Genomic DNA, 17,384 nt, shown 5'->3' with positions numbered 1-17,384 from the left:
ATGATTTAGACTAGCTAAATGGGTCCTTCCTTGCTCACTTGTCAGACTGGTTCCTCTCCATTGGTCTTTTTAAATGTAAGATTCCGACTTCTACATCCGGAAGCATTTCGTCATCTTCGGATAGGGCATGATGAAACATTACACAGTCTGATTTGCGTCATTTCCTACATGTCAGTGAACGAACTTCAAGTTCAATTTTAATTGATTGCATCAACTTAGACTGAAAAGAGGCAAATTCTGTCATCCTATTATGACCGTTACCCTATTTGTTATATCTGGAGCTGGCCTTCGGCGGTTCTTCTGTGTGGATAGATCTCCGAAATCACTTTTCGGCTTTGACCTTAACAATGTACCCAAAGATACGTTTTAACTACCCAAATTATGGTTGTAAAAAACCTGCTAATAGCAAGTCATTACCTAATCGAGTCCGTTTGCACCAGTGATTCAAACCAAGGGCAAAAAAATAAGAAGCGTTCTCGGACATCGGTTTCTTAATACACAATTTTATCCAAATAACGAAAAAACTCAAGGAAATTATAACCAAGCGCGTTCTTCATACGGAGACTGGCCCGCAAGTGTGAAAATTATATCTAAATTTCCACCTCGAGCACATGGAACAGATTACCGGAGGGCACCAGCTTGTTCTAAAGAAACATTACGACGATCCATTGCACAAGGGTAAAGCCATATTTCTTCTACACCGCTCCTAAAGACACGTTTGCGGCTACACCGGCCCTTTAGTCGTGTTGTCCGTTAGCAATACCTGTCACTGAACAGGATAATGAGATAATCCAGAACTAAACTGTTGCATCGTCCTTTAATAATAATGTATAATAATATATTTACGTCCAGCTCGCCTATTACTTTTCGAAGAAGCCTATTCGGTTAATAACAGAGCTATTTTCGATCGATTTCTCGCTACGGTAGCAATATTGTTACGTGTTGTAGTCGCCATATATATATATATATATATATATATATATATATACCTGAAGGGATGTTCTATAGTATTGATTGGTCATCCGTGGACAGTTAAAATCTGAATCAATGAAACAACTGTTGTTACTTCTCCATATGACAAGGATATTTGAGGAAATCGTAGTAGCAATGTAGGCTAGTGAGCTTGAGTCTAAAGTCATCGCCATACTGTAATCTGGCTATTTACTCAAAATGAATTTCATTATTCTAATAGTAAACCGCGGACATAATCATGCTTAAATTCGTTCTGTAAAAATATGAGTTTCGAAGGTGACGTACCGGCTTTAGGGGTTCTTTGGACGCCTATTTTTATAGCCAATAACTATCACTGCGGCCGAGTTGCTAAATCACTGCAGGTAGAATTTATTCATGAAACTAGATTAGGCATAGCTGTGAAAAAGCCATTTACACAATAATGAAACTTCCGGTCCGTAAGTGCATATGGTGTCGCTGCCTCAAGTTACGGCTGGCAGCAGGAAGTTGCCACACACGTTGCGGTCATAGGTTTTTATCATTGATTGCTTTGATTATATTGTTTTTGTGATAGGCATCTATTTATGTACTGCGGCAATAATAACCTTTACGATGTAAGTTGTAAGTTCGTCTTTGCGTTAGCGTTAAGACAAATCAATAGAGAAACTGTCCAGCAATTGTTACTTCAACTGTTCCAAAGGCCTTAGAATTCAAGATTTTCAAGGCCAGATAAAAACTCACCAAAATCATTAACGGATACGGATTATAAATAAAGTAATAAGTATAGTAAATTACTTATATATTGTCCTAAGTAAACATTTGGCAAAAATAACAACAAGGTGATTTAATGCTGGAGATATGATCTTTACCCTATTTATTTGGCCTTGAATCGTAGCATCAGTCTGCACATTTTACGTATATATCCACCATTTTTTATCATTGCGAGTCAGCGTTGCCCTAACGTCATGTTCGATTTTTTCGTTTTCTCTCTCGCTCCCCCTCTCTTGCGCGCGCGCGCGCGCTTTCTCTGTCCCTATACTTTTCCCTCTGCTCATAAAGACATTAACATTGCTCGGTTTAGGTTGGTGGGACCCTAGTGAAGATTCTCCCTCTGTATTTTTCCTTAATAAACCCTCCATGCACTTGTAATACACAGTTCGTTCATACTTAGTCCTCGTCTCCAACGATCACTTCAGCATCATCCTCGCTGTGCTGCTGCTGCTGCTGCTGTTGCTGTTGCTGCTGCTGTTGTTGTTGTTGTTGTTGTTGTTGTTGATGTTGTTGTTGAAGTTGTTGCTGTTTTGGCAATTCAGCTGCCTCTCGTTTTTTCTTTGAACGCTCCGCGTTGGCCGCCGCTTGAGTTACCCTGGAGTCGGCCTCTGCCGCAGCCGCGGCTGCAGCCCCGAAGAGGTGAGCGTTCATGTGCCGCGAGATCTCGTGCATTCGTGGTGTCTGATGGCGTCAACAGACGCAATCAAAGAACCGAAAAATATCATAGAAAAGTTATGAAGACACACCACTTTCTTATTGACCGATACCCTTAAATAGTATTATGCGGCGCGAAGTGTGAAACGTTTAATCGAACACAATTAAATCTATTGTAATTACCGGACTCCAAATAAAAGCATGTATCCATTGCTCTGGATTAGCTTATCATTTTCTACTATTGTAGTTCTTCTGGTACCCATTTATAGGTAATAAACAAGGTAAATATATATCACATGCATACATGTAAGTTCTAACTACCTGGAATGGACATTGGGGACAACGGAAGAGCTTTCTGCGGGCCAACCCCAAGCAAGAGAGCGCGTGTACACGAAGGTTCTGCGCGAGATCCGCCGTAAAATTGCAGTGTTCACAGGTGAGAAGTGCTCGACTTGCAGCCGTATTACTGCTTTGAGCCCTTTTATCATTACTCAAGCTGCCGGCCAAGCTGCCCTTGCTACCGACCCCTTTCAGTCGGTGTGCGGTGCCCTGGTGTCGTTCGAACTTGTCCTCGTCCTTTGTTTTGTACGGGCACATTCGACACCGAAGTACACCTTGTGATGATCGAACCTGTTAAAAATGTCACATAGTCAGATGTATATACTGTGGCAAAATTCTGAGTAAGGCGTAAGTGTCTAGGTCGGTTTCAAAAGCTGAATATAAATATATGTTTCATAAATTCGAAAATAGGTTAAAGCGGTGTTTCAACTACATGATACGGATTATTTCTAAAAAAAAAAACTGTGCTATTTAGTTAGAGAAAAAAGTTTCTCGAGCAATCAAAATGAGCCCTTTATTTATTTTGAAATCGTAGTGCTTCAGAAATCTTGCGACATGCCAAATTGCCTGGGAAAGCATTAACTCTTAGGTATTTTTAGGCGATTACCGTCGATTTGACATTCAACGCATACAACCAATGCACACATACCCATTGAAGGACCGATTCACTTTCATGCATAATTTCCTCTTTAACGCTTTCGTGTATCCGCCGAAGGTCATCGAGAGTTAGGTGGCCATCGTCGTGCCACCGACCGCCCGGAAGCTGACGAACTTCATTGGACAAACGGCGCAAAATCCATAATGATGACGTGCAGTAGAGGGGCATAGAAGAGATCAACACGAAAAATCAACAAAGCACTAGGTGAATATGACGTGTCCCTTTGACTAATAGGAGAATCAGAGATAATCGACGAGGTCGACTAGAAACGGTGAATTAAAATTAACTAGCGCCTAAATGGGAGTAGTACTGACACCTATTGGATCATGCACTATTATTACGAGAGCACTTAGATACACCGCGATACTATTAGTAAGCCGCTACATATGTGTCACGTCTTATAGGTGCATTATGTTACGCTCTACGAGGCATGCAAGAAGACGAAAAACCAAAATATCAAGAACACGTATTTGACACGTAAATGTTTATTGATTCTCAAGTATTCTTTGAAAACTTTTTGCTGATTCGATGGTCAGTACGGTGGATGATCTGTTTCGAACGAGGGGTCTGAAACGAGAGCCATGATTAGATAACTGGATCCTAGGGTAACAATCTTTGAATCCGATCGATATTTACTCAATACTAATCAAAACAGACTATATATACGGCAAACTGACACAGCTCTTTCGTACAATTCATATTATAAATGGAATTGCATAGCCAAATGACAGCGTTTACTCCTTCCATACTTGAATTCAGCCTAGCTTGCAGCTACATGACATCACAATGTTCGGACAATCGAAGCTAGCATGGTCGATGATTACATCTGAGAACAGTAGGAGCTCACAGATCAACATAGGACACAACTGCATGGAAAATTGCTATTCCTCCATAACGAATCGGGAACATGTTTATATGTGCGCCGCTGATACAAAAGAAAATATTGAGACCTTTTTTAGAATGAGATAATATTTAGGATTAGGGACACACGACGTGAACATGTAGATGCACGATTCTATTGACCAGGCTTCGTCCAAACAAGTTGGAGTTCAAGTTCTTGCTATAAAAAAAAAACCAAGTTTGTCTGGGAGTACTTTATTTCTAGCAAAGTTTCTAAAATTTCTGTGGACCAGTGTGAGAGTGACTAGTTAGCGACGCACGCGCTTTATCAGCTCGAAGTCGAGCTCAAGGTCAACCGATCGAAGTGGGAATTCGTCCGTTAGGAGTTCGGATGCGGCGATGGCGTAATCGAGCAAAATCGGTCCGAACTAGCGTTCGTCGGCACGTTGTCGTGCTGCAGTCTGTGCGGCACTTATCAATAGTCGCAGTAATAGTCGTATGTGAGACCGTCACCGTGGCACAGGCCGTGCGTTTTCGACTTGAGGAGGATCGATCTGAATACAGTGGAGGCCTTTTGCCCGATCGATTCCGAGTCTGCAGTCGTTGCCAGAGCCTGGTCGACATCCATGAGGTCCTAACACTCCAGTAGTAACCATCTTGACAATAACAGCCTTGCCGCCAACAACGATGACAGTAGCGGGCAGCTGGACCGACAGGCAGCCAAACCATCGAGTGAGCGAAGAGGCCACATTGGCTACATGACAAAGCCATCGTCATTCGAACACTGCCGACGGCGTCATCACTAGCGACTCAGCTACCGACCCACTATCCAGCCCAGCAAGCAGACTGGCAGACCAGCTGGAGTATGTAATGGTACTCCTGAGTCAACGACGTAGATATTGGAAGGGACCCAGATGCAAACACAGAAACAAACAAACAAACGTCTTTTACACGTATGCACACGCCTATGTAAGGTTAGGAAGAACTGTCGGTTGACAAAAAGGGTACCCACATATACGGAGTAGAAGAAGAAGAGTGGTTTATTGTTACGATTACCGAAATGCGTGTATGCGTCTTTTTTCATTATCGAATTGGGCATTATAATCGAACCTTTTCAGCCGCATTGTCTCCGCAGCGGATGAAATCTCTGTAGAGGGATTAAATGTACAAAAGGTAATGGTGAGTGCTAGTAACCTTCAAGCGAACGGTTGTCAGGCGCATCTATGGTAAAGTGTAAAGTAGGTGAAGTAAAAAACAGAGTTGGTATCAAGTGTTTTGTAGATATAAAAGAAAACGATTCTGAAAGTTAAACGGACAATCTTGAAACTGATAGACTAGCAGCTTCCTCGTCTCTTCCATATTCCGTAAACTGTTTCTCCGTATTCCATAAACTGTTTCCCCTCGATTAGAAATGTGGGATGACCAATATAAGAGACCCAGTGAAGTCTGTATATTCGGTATTTTCGGAACATTGAAAACCTATAGGTGTGGTATCCTTTATGGATTGTTTGTTTCAAGTACAATATAATGCGAAATAATTGAATTATTAATCGTTCGTACACGTCTGAAAGCAGAACACTGGAAAAAAGGTTTATTCCGCTTACGCTACAAGGTCGTCGTACTGAATAAACCATCGCCATTTTGACGAACCCTAATTCAAACTGCAAAACATCGGTTTAAGGGATAAAATTTCGTTCGGTATAATATCTTAGTAATATATATATATATATATATATATATATAGACGGTAAAGCAAGGATTACTTAGTAGTCGAAACGTCTCTGTTTCGGACCTGTTCGTAGATCGTGTTACCAAGAGATGCGTAAATAATTGCAATAAGGAACTGATTTTTTTTTTTATCTTCTTATAATGCTAGGGTGTTCTCTGATATTGGTCAATAAAAGTACTTGAATGGCTGTAGTAGAATAACCATTAAGTCCGCTCCTGATAATATATAATTTGCTTATTTTCGCCTAGGGATTTCTGCTTCATCCAGCCTACATGTTAATTTCAGCATCTATCTTTAAAATGTAAATAAAGCCGCCTTTAAAAATGGCGGATATTATCGAACATCCGGCTTTTTGAGTAAGTAACATTAGCAGACAGTTACAAAATATTTCGTTATAATAATAAAAAAGAACCTCTGTAAAAACTCACGAACGCTATTAAAAATAATTGTACATTACGCAAGTTTAACGCCGTGTATGAGCCAGTCGATAAGGTTTAGTTTTTTTTTTTTATTTATTTTTACAACCATTTCCAGCATTTTAATTATTCAGCTCACATGTGTACAGCTTTACCCGCAATAAAACCATCGGGGAGATGAACGACGAACGCAACAATGTAGATTTCAACTTCTTGAAATAAAGTTGCGGATGATCTATTGAAAGGAAGATGTATTGCTTTCTTTTATTCCCCATTCTGTGGTGGCCGTTGTTAGACAATTCGCCAGTGAAGAAATATAGTGAGATGGTGGCGATGCTTAACCGGATCAGCTTCAGTAGCTATGAAATTTAGTATATGATTTTGTTATCGATTATATATTCTCGCTCATTATGACTATAATTGATCTAGGGTGACTTTCAAAAAGCTGCAAAGCCATATTGGTTGTGGACCATTTAGATTCAGATTCTACTTATTTCCCGAAAAACCCTAAATCATGTTGATTCATCTCGAAAGTGGTTGGAGATTAGGGTCAGGGTGTACACATTAGCATCACCCAAACTTGACTGGGCTTGATATTTAAACCAGTCATTGTAAAAAGAGGTACTGAAATGGGATTTACTTTACACCATCGAATAATCTGCAGAGCGTCAAAAGGTTTCCTTTGATCTTTTATTCAGCTCCCATTGTTGTTTTTTTTTTTTTAGTTAGCAAATAAAAACGTTTTAGGAAACTGCTTGGGTTATCCGTGTTCATTCCGACACTAGAAATGAACCTTGTAACTCGGCCTGCCAACACATTTCCCGACAAACAGGCCAAGTTTGTTAAGTATCTCTGTTGTCTTTTGGCGCGAATCACTGAGAAGATTTTGATGCGTGATATTCAAACGAACTACAGGACATGGTTCCTGATAACCTAATCTGTGATATATTTAACGGATAGCAATATATTTATGAAGAGCCATCAAACTTCTGAACTCCGTCAAGGTGAGCGAATGGTGCTTTCACATCCCTTAAACCTAGCCTATGCACGCCATCTTGCTTTGCAAATCCATATATTTTTGTGCGTGTGTGCCATGGTTGAAAACTTTTCAACCAAATACATAAACCGTATATCCACTCTTCATCTAAACGTACGTGCAACACATAACTGAACATCGAGAGAAGACGGAGCTTCAGCAACTGAAAAGCATGTTTGGATAATGTGTTAGCGCTTATGAACGAGTACAGGGACGTGCTATCGTTCGAGTTTTTAACGCACATTGTAGGGAAATAATACATTCAGTCATTGATCGTATTTAGAGGAAAGTTCAATGTTTGATTACGACCGATCAGTTCTCGAGGGGTCCCTACGCTGTTATTGTTTGTTGATCTTCGTGGGCACCTTTAACATCTCTAAAAAAGTCTAGCATGATTAAAGGATTAAGCGAGATGTAATGTACGTATGACAATTTTCGACAGGTTCCATAACAAATATAAACGTATGACATGGCATACAATTTTATCAGCTACTCTCTCTCTCACTCGTAATTTCCTTCGCTTGTTCTTTCTGGCAACACGTATCAGTCACGTGAAAAGTACCATTTATAGACGTCGGGACATATACAAGTGAAACCTCTCGCGCGCTGGTCGTGTGTGGCGGCCGGGCTAAACGTATAGTAAGTCGCGCAGAATGCCTTCGATCCGGCTCAAATCAAACTCCCTATCCAGCAGCAGCGGCCGCCGCCGCCCTTTCCCACGATGGCGCGAGTAGGGGGTAACACGAACGACCGGACCAGTCAGGGCCGCCCTAGTCAAGCTACCCATGAAAGGCAAAGGGAAACTAACTGAGAGGACTGGTAAATGGGGACAAGGGGCAGCAGCAGAGCAGCAGAGATTAGGGGATGCTGGCGGTGGTGGTTGGACGACATTGGGGGAGCCCAAGGGGTCCAACAGGGGAATAAACTAAGGCGGGTCCGGGGAGGATGTCGCTCGATATCGGATATTTTTTCCGATCATCGACCCGCCCTATCAGAGACTATCGGGCATCGGGCCCTTGCAGCCCAGCGGCAGTCGGACTGTGGGCCGTTCGTTCATATACCAGCCAACGAACCAACCAACACTGAGCACCTCAACTACTCAGCGTCTAGCAGCAACTGGCGACCGGCCGACGTACGGCGGCAGTGACAGCAGAAACAGCAGCGATGGCAATGACGACGAACGCCGCCCTGGATGTGCGCGCGCGATTGAGAACGACCAAGTTCCCAAGTTTATGTATGGGTCGTTGTCCGCATACCCAGCCGTCCAGCCATCTCGCAGCCTACCCAGTGGGCAGTCTGCCAGGCTAAACCAGCATAGCAGTAGCAGCAATGGAGGGAAACCAGCCCCGTCCTTTCTAGTATTGCCTGCTGTTATGTAGTCGACGACGCTATACAGTGCCGCACGCGTAGCGTCGCTGACATACGTCCGCCTTTCTTCATGTAGGGATGCGTATGAGCAATGGCGAAATTATGTCGGGGTGTAAATCACTATTTTTAGATATAGATGCTATTTTATTTAACGTAATCTTATTTAATGTGTACATGTTCGCTGGCTTATGTCACGCCCTGTTAATTTTTTAAGCAGTGCTTTAACAGTGATGCTAAAAACATAGATAATGTTATCTTGTATTTCTGCAAAAGCTTTCCCAATATATCAGAATTAAAATTACCAGTATAGAATAAGAACGAAATGTGCTGGTAAGTGTAGTACTTAGATCACCAAAGAGAGGATTCTGCCAGTTGTATGAATTACTCGGTTAAGAATACTGGGCTGTACTGTATAGTCCATTACGCAATCAATGCGCTGATCACAAATAAGCTTAGGGTGCAATAAAAGTTTGAGCTCATTGATGCGGTCCTATCATTGTTTGTAACGAAGCACACGCCAGATCCGAGGGATGCGTAAACACATGTTTTTGTTAGGCTGGTTTGTTCGACCCGAGATAAAATCATTTAGTTATAAGAGTGGCTTACTTATACAAATCCATAGTAATTTTTTGCATTGAACAACTAAAAGGCCTATCTGTCATAGCCTTGAGATAGGGTACTGCTTTGCAGGGTTGTGCTTTAAGAAGATTTAAAGGAATACATAATTAATGATGAATTCTGGCCGGAAAGAATAATAGTAGATTAACAAAAACTATATAAGAGCAAACAAGTCAGGTGGAAGAAGCTGAGTTTGTTGCCTTGCCTGAGTTGTTGGCTGCATTTACTAACTTCTAAGTTAGTCCACATCCATACGAAATCTTCTTCATTAAAACTTAGAAATAGGGATTTGGAGGTACTGGCTCAGGGACTGTGGCTTTTAAGTTCCTTTAGCAGTGACTAGGACCCATTCGCGAGAATCCCCTATGAATTAACTGTCAATGAGGGATTACACAACTTCCAAATTTAGGAAGTTACAGTACGTCTTACAGAGAATATGTTATATCTTAAGCCTGATAGCCCTACATATCTCTTTAAGCTTGTGATCGCTCTTTTAGTTTCTGAATTGGCTTAATAGTCCACAGTGATATAGGACGTTTGGCTGAAATTATCCATCCAAAACACGCTCTCGAGCTGAGACAAATTATCGACGAAGGCTGAAGTACCATCCTCTATGAGAACCGGGTTCTCTTTTATCACCATCCAATCGATTGTTCGATTCACTTTTGCTTTGATATAAATTCCCTTAAAGGTGGGCATACTGAAAAGAGATCATTTCTCTGATTACGCTGCGATTTATGAATAATAGGACTATATTATAAAGGAGTGGAGCTCCGTGCGCAAAGGCTCTTATTCGCTTCTTGCGATGGTGGTAGTAATGGTAATAGCGTAGGTTGACGGTTCTGACCATATAAGTTGGGTAGACTAAAGGGCTGAAGGTGGGATGCAATCGCATTCCTAGGCCTTTTTGTTGAATACTCGTAGGAGAGTTCTCCAAAGGTTCATTTATACAAGAGTTTCATAAGCACCCACACAACAATTGAGACCTCGGAGCATATTCCTTTCATGTTTGGGGGTCCCCTGGCATCTGCAAGCTCAGTGTTTGGTGAGCGACAGACCAAGAGCAATAACTGTTAGGAGTCGCAATGAACTATTTCCGTAGAGAGTGATTCGAATTGTAGATTTCATTGCATCGGAATAACATGATACCATTGAAAATAACATTCCAAGAACGACTAACTGGATTTCCCAAACTGGAGTGCTATTACGTCCATACTTTATCGTATCCGGCAAACGACGGAAAAAAATTTATTAAAATCTCATAATATCGATTAAGTCTGCCGAAATATTTATCCACATGCATCTTTTTTGGGGCCGTTCTCACTTCGAATAGCGTACCTCGATAATTATACGTGCCCATTTTTCATCCTTACATCTACCTAAAAGGCTTTGTACTTGCAAACCTCCTTTTTTTTTTTAACATTTTCGTGACTTCTATAATGTGTTCAAAGGGGAATGGGAATAAACCTAGCACGCATCGGCAGTCATGGCTCGTGTGCACCTCTATGGCTCTGTGGGGTTTTGTAGGTCCAACATAGAGCCTTTCCTGTCTTCCGTTTTATGGGAAATGCTGGGGAGCTCCAAAAGAATAGCACCAACACAGTACGCGGTGCGTTGCAGGAATCGCCATCCAACGAAGGGACGGTAGGGGGAGGTGATTTGGGTTTGGGGCCGGGGTGAAGCGAAAGGGGCCCAACTGCCTTGGCCCAACTATGGGCGTGCTGTAGAGGGGTGCCATCGATCTCCAATAGCCTCCCGAATTGATCGGGGACTATCGTGGAGCGACGACGGCGGCGGCGGCGGCGGCGGCCGCTGCTGTTGCAGCCGTCGTTGCCCCTGCTGCTACTGGCAGCACCAGCAGCAATAATACGCAGCTGGCAGTTCCGCTGGTGCTGCGAAGCTGACGAGGCAGCTGCCGAAGAGCGGACTGCTAGTGCGGCCTAACAGGCTTCCCGCCTGTCTGTCTACTACCTATTTCTGTGACTTCACTTTGGTTTGGCTTGCATTGCCTCCTTAGACTCGAGGGGGCAGAAAAAGAGGCTGGCGCTCATATGCGGCACATATCTACTCGAGGGCCGCTAGTAGTCCGTCCGTTCGTACTTTTCGCTTTCGCTCTCTCTCTCTCTCTCTCTCTGATTTTCCCTTTTACCTACTTTGAAACGAATAGGCGCACATATGAAACGATTGGCTTTCGAAAAATATATATTGCCGTATTATAAGCTCTGAGGAACCGGCGGCCCCCTGTAACGATAACCCGCATCGCTCTCGTAAGAAGTACATAGTCGAGACGGTCATAACGACCTTGTCAATAACGTCATTCGCTAGAGCTACTTTAAAGTTCGATAAAGGGTTGATAGTGAATAAAGCTAACTTAGTTTGATAGACTGTGCGAAACCATAAGGAACGCCAGCATCTATACATTACGTCTACAGAGAAGTAGCCACAATAATACTTTTTATTATTTCTAATAAATAAACGTCCCTCGTCCCTGTTCCCCCGGCCACACCATATTTCTCCATCAAAGATCTATTTTGTCAAAAAGACCACTTTTGATCTCTTTTTTCAATGCACATTGAATCTCGCCATCCCGCTAATGTTTAGCCCAGTTGTAAGTGACAGCCGATGAGAACGTTAAGCATCTACGCTTTATACCTAACACGCGCGGAGGTGTGTCCCAGAAAGAACAGTAAGGACCTCGTTCGAAATTTGATTCCAGCAGTAGAATAAAGCTACCATGCCTATTAAAGGCAGTTGTGTTTATGACTATCGATTCCCAGGATTTCCTACGTAAAACCCCCCAGCCTGGTCAACTTCTTCAAAAGTGAATGCCTAAAAGCATACTTACGTCCTGTCTGTCAAAATGATATCGATGAAACATAGTTATTCATAGATTTTTCTCACTTAAGCCGTTTTCGTTCATCACTTATAATCAAAAAATTGCACACACTTCAAGACACACGCGCCATCTAAGCACAGCGTCACGAATCGGTCATCCTCCATCTCCTGTGACGCGCTACACCGAAGTGAATCAGCAAGAGTCTGATGTAAACACAAAATTTCATGGATCGTGGGGAGAGGGTGACAGCCGTGTAGGGGAGAGTACAGGATTCGAGGCCTGCTTCTTTAACAGCGCAAGTCCCGTATGTGCTATGTAGAAGTTCATGCCAATATTCCCCCCCGCGTTCCGGAATGCTTATCAATGGCGACACACTGCAACTTTTCGGACATTTCTTTCCGGGCTGGAGTCGTGCTCCGCCATTCTGTCAAAGACCAGACCGTTGTCATTTGATTACAAATAACAATCAAACGACAACGAACAAGAGATACACAAACGCTGTTTCCGAGATTACACGACGCTATTCACCGTCTCGAGAACGGTGACGATACACGCGACTGACTTACAGTTGCCCAATAGATCGAATCTACGGGAACGATTTTGATCATCTTGTGAGGCGGCTAAGCCCTAAGGTTTACCCGACGTAAGCGGATATAGAGAGGAAGGATATGATTGTTGACTTCTTTTTTGTCGCTTAGCAAGTATCTTCCTCGTGGCCTCGTTGGCCTGCTTTTGAAACCGAAGCCAATTTCCCGATCAGGCATTCCTCATCGCAAAGTAGGTAATTAAACGCACTGGAAAAACATGGGATCGCCCAAGCATTAGGTAACGGCCTCTTCAACTAAGTCAACCTGTTGAACCTGCTAAATGAAAAATTAAGTCTTCGCTGGAGCTACAAAAATTAGCGGAGATTTACTAGCACTTGCTCCTCACATCGACTGTGTATAAGAGATTCGAGATCTATAGTACAAATTGGCACATGTTGAACATGAAAAGTTCTATCGTCGTCTTGAAGCAGCGGCAGCGTCGTGGCGGAATCGCTGTTCGTTACCTGAATAGAGTTATGAAAAGGAAATGATGGTATTAGGAAGAAAATAAGAAACCTATCCGATTTCACTCTTCAAATATTGGCGTTCTGCCATCGACATATAAAGATTTTACGTTATATATAACGAAAAACCTAATAAATATAATACACATATATAACCAATGTGATTTAATAGGCGGCCGTTTGATCAGTTCATTCATAGTTAACACGTTAATCGACAGGAGCTATTAGTTAGTTATAAATTACGCCGTTATCCTTCGCATAGTCGTTATTATCCCTTCGTCTGTCTATCCGTACAGATAACTTCCGTAGAGATTAACTTTGCGATTTAAATGATGAAAATATGTATTTCTCTGAAGTGTTACACAGATTGTCCATTTTTAGCTTATTTCCATTTCAATAATGTCCCGTGTAAATCCGCTTTTGGAAACGTGAAATCTGCTTGGAAATCACGCGGAGCTTTGGGTCTAAATTTTCATCGTTTCGCAGCCGTCAATTTCGACTTCTGAATCGACAAAACAACAACAAAAAGCATCAGCGACGGCTGTAATGCTCATATATAAAGGTACACGTATCACTTTTATATATTTACAATGACAGATCGACCCGTTTTACTGCCTGTCATTAGGGCAGCTGCCTGAAAATTTCGGCTGTCCTGAGTGCTCTACCATCATTTCATTTAGCCGTAGCCAACTACCTAGATTCAGAAATAAGGACGGCGCAATCGGTACCGCAGCAACTGCCGAAATGAGAATGCTGCGTACCAATAATAATAGGTCAAATAAATATTTGCGACATCTTCTCAGAACTCGCTAAGCGGACATGATGACATTATGATCAGCGACTCGATAAGTGATTGAATAAATAGTCGTGGCGCCTCGAAATCAATCATTACTTAAAGTTGTACCCCCAACCCGGGGAAATGAAAAGCGGCTATATCAATGCAAAGGGTCTGCCTGGTTAAGTGAAGCCTATTATTGAAGAGGTATGCGACCTTTCGAGAATCAAACTTTTATAGATACATTCGTTAAGATATTCGAAATTATTCCTTTTCAAGTTCGACTGTGTATTCAGCCCTTCGAAAAAGAGTTCATAGAGGGCGTATCACGTTAGCCGACATCATAGTGAAGTCGTGTGACACGTCAGCGTAAATGGAGATTTAGGAATTGCCCATTCGTATAACGTTACTGCAAACATAGAGCAAATAGCCCTTTGTCGGTATAGACGCGTATACGCGCCCATGAAGTGAAGCTATGAATGAATGAATGAATGAATTATATTAGAAGAAATTTAGTTTTCAAAATCGTATTGATATAACAAACAATAAATGTTAAAGTGCATTCGTTTTTCCGTCCGGGCTCACTGTCAACAATTGCAGGCATCGACTAGCCTCGCAGATAATATAAATATGAACGTTTTCAGAGATGGGCACCGATAGAAGCCTACGCTTCATGAAGACAACTGAGTAAATAACTTTCATAATTATACAGAATAATATTTAAGTAGATCACTGGCTCAATAAATAGCTTAGAGTACAATGTTTTGTTTTTTTTTTCCTTTTAATATTGTTGCCTTTTTCGTTATTGCGTCCCGCAATGAACAGGTCACAGCAACTGTGTCTTATCGAGTATTTTATACAGCCACACTGCCATAGCTGAAGTCGACCGGGAGGTCAACATATAATGTGGCTCTTAGCGTATAATAATCAAGAATGAACTTGTATTGAACCTTGACAATCGGAAAATTACCTAGCCTTGATCGTCATTTACTCTGTACCTCTTGGACTTTCTACCAAAATAATTACGACGCTCGTTATGATCTATAGGATTGTAGTCTTTTGTCATACACATAGCCTCAAATTCTTCTTGTCAATATCCCTATATTCACTCACCGATTTTTCCACTACAGATTTTTAACTTTTGCGTCGGAGTCACATAAATACAACGATATATCCACAACGCTCAATACGTTTTTCGTGATCTTTTTCTCACGTTTCTTTGGCAGAAATGTGCATGTGTTAAGGTAAAGGCTTTACACACTCCGAAGTGGTGATTAGGCGATGATTCGCGCCGTCGCTGTCGATCTTCTTACTGTTGCTGTTGTTATTTGTGCTCGCCGCTGAGTTTCAACTGCCGCCGCTGTCGGGGCCCTCGTTAACGTCCACTCCAGCTCTTAGTCACAGAAAGTAATCGAAGGTATCGATTGTGGAGTCATACATCCAACAGAGGATGACCCATCATCAAAAAATATCATGATGACAAGGCGTTTAGGGTGCGATATACAGATGTGGCTGGGTCTAATCCTTCGATGGTCTTATTCGCCGTCAGCAAATAGATCACTCATGACCTAACGGGCAAATGTGACGCCAGCTGGTTCAGAGTTGTAGGGCAATGGTTTCTTCTGGACAAACGGTTAATATAACATTTTAGAAGGAAAGCAACAGAAAGGATGCGAAAATATTTTTTTGCGTTTTGGCGGACTACTGACATTTTGCCTACTCGTCAGCGTCACGCTGCGCTCGGAGTCCTTGATCAGTAATAGGGAAAGTGGCATTTGTCATTAGTTAGCAGCGGCAGCTCGAACCCGAATTAAATTTTTTTTTTAAATTTTAAAATGATAAAAAAGTCATAATACTTTAAGACGGGTGTTTCGAATTTTCTCAAATAAGACGTACTCTGCAGCATCGATACTGTCAGCGATTCTCAAATTTTTGGCTAGTCGTCTCTAGCTGGATTGCGAACGACCTTTTCGGTCGGTCTACTGCTTATACGATGCGGCTTATCCAGATACATTACTGCCATCAATCCAGTGTTCTAACGCGAAGGAAACACAGGCCGCTTTGTTGCCGACCTCAAGCACGTTTTACGAAACTGAACGCAGTCATGTAAAAAAGGGAACGAGTCATTAAGTAAATTTGAACCATTATGAAGTTATAACAGTATCGAACGAACTACAAGGGGATACCGTGATGCCGTGCTATCTACGTAGTACTAACCTGATTTTAGTCCTGCACGTTTGTGACGCCAATTCGGATTAACTCATCGCACTTTATGAATTTTATTATGTGGGCGGGCGAAAATTATGTGGTACTCCGGCAAGGTACTAGTTCAAATATAGATTCCAGCAGGTAGGTTGGCCTGCAGTTCACTTAAATAGATCAAACATACATGTAAAAAAAATCTATGTGTTGCATTCCCGTAGAAAAAAACACTGACGGGACGCTTTAGTTAATGAATCTTTCTCAGAAATCAGAAAGAGGTTACGAGCGCAAATGGCTTCGGTATTAAGCGACATACTACATTTTGTAGAAGTTCAGTTGGCGTTGATTGCTTTTTGCCATCATAAGTCCGAATAGGGCGTCGAACGGTGGCTGTAGCACGGAGTAAGCAGAGAAAGTTTCTCCAACCGACATAGATCTGCCCAGAAAGACACATGAATATGATGTATATAAATAGCTTGCCCTCATGGTAAAAACAAACTTGTCTGCTAACTAGTTTGTCGATCGTTGCCACAAATCTAGTAGGCGAATTTAGATATGACGATGTTCATTATAATATGGGTTCGATAGCGACTCACCCCGACGGTCCTTTTGGGCAAATTCGGGGCCATGTTAAAGACTGTCTTTAAACTACGAGTCATATCACTGACAGACTTAATCACAGGAACAATCGTGACAAATAATGGAATATGCAAATATGGGAACTTCGTTTTTTTTTCCAGCTAAAGGTGACATAATCACAAATGTTAATAAGTTAGGCTTCGGTGTTACGGAACATTGGAAGTCACACACCGTACGTTGGATTTTAAAACAAAGAGTATGCTCGACCTATTCGAACCTATCGACTGACCGGTAAAGTAGGTTTTGTTCAGGATGATCGCCACATCCCGTTCAGCTGTACATTGTCAGCTGCAACAACTAACCAGTGGCCAGTGTGTCAATCAATGGTAACAGCTAATCTCTGGACACAATTAGTTTAACGAATATTGTATTGAAGACGGTACAGGATCAAAGCAACACAACGTTAGCAAATAAGTTAGATAAGTAAAAAAGCGAGGTCATCTCAGGCAACGCGTTGTTGAGGCGTCTGCAGGAAATAAGGAAACAGGAGAGTCCATATAT

General features: G+C 42.0%; 1 protein-coding gene across 5 annotated transcripts; it reads right to left on the bottom strand.

Moving 5' to 3' along the window:
* Positions 1 to 1,297: 1,297 nt before the first annotated feature.
* LOC111243053 (uncharacterized) lies at positions 1,298 to 17,218 on the bottom strand. Of its 5 annotated transcripts, XM_022788073.2 has the most exons (6): positions 16,841 to 16,988; positions 16,561 to 16,680; positions 16,260 to 16,411; positions 3,365 to 5,092; positions 2,698 to 3,006; positions 1,298 to 2,403 (listed from the first exon to the last, which is right to left on the bottom strand). In XM_022788073.2, exons 4-6 carry the CDS (start codon positions 3,539 to 3,541, stop codon positions 2,119 to 2,121), a joined length of 771 nt encoding a protein of 256 aa, XP_022643808.1. In that variant the 5' UTR covers positions 3,542 to 5,092; positions 16,260 to 16,411; positions 16,561 to 16,680; positions 16,841 to 16,988; the 3' UTR covers positions 1,298 to 2,118. The 5 variants fall into 5 exon arrangements, with proteins under 5 accessions (XP_022643808.1, XP_086843886.1, XP_022643809.1 ...); XM_086987760.1 differs by lacking the exon at positions 16,841 to 16,988 and adding an exon at positions 17,113 to 17,218 and having other exon boundaries at positions 16,260 to 16,680; XM_086987766.1 differs by having other exon boundaries at positions 1,299 to 2,403; positions 3,365 to 3,486; positions 16,260 to 16,680; positions 16,841 to 16,986.
* Between the last annotated feature and the right edge of the window lie 166 nt (positions 17,219 to 17,384).

The sequence above is a fragment of the Varroa destructor genome, unplaced genomic scaffold, assembly GCF_002443255.2.
Source record: "Varroa destructor unplaced genomic scaffold, Vdes_3.0 BEIS01000001.1, whole genome shotgun sequence".
In the NCBI taxonomy this organism is placed as follows: domain Eukaryota; kingdom Metazoa; phylum Arthropoda; class Arachnida; order Mesostigmata; family Varroidae; genus Varroa; species Varroa destructor.
The sequence above is the reverse complement of the archived record's forward strand: the minus strand, read 5'-3'. Positions and strand labels throughout refer to the sequence as shown.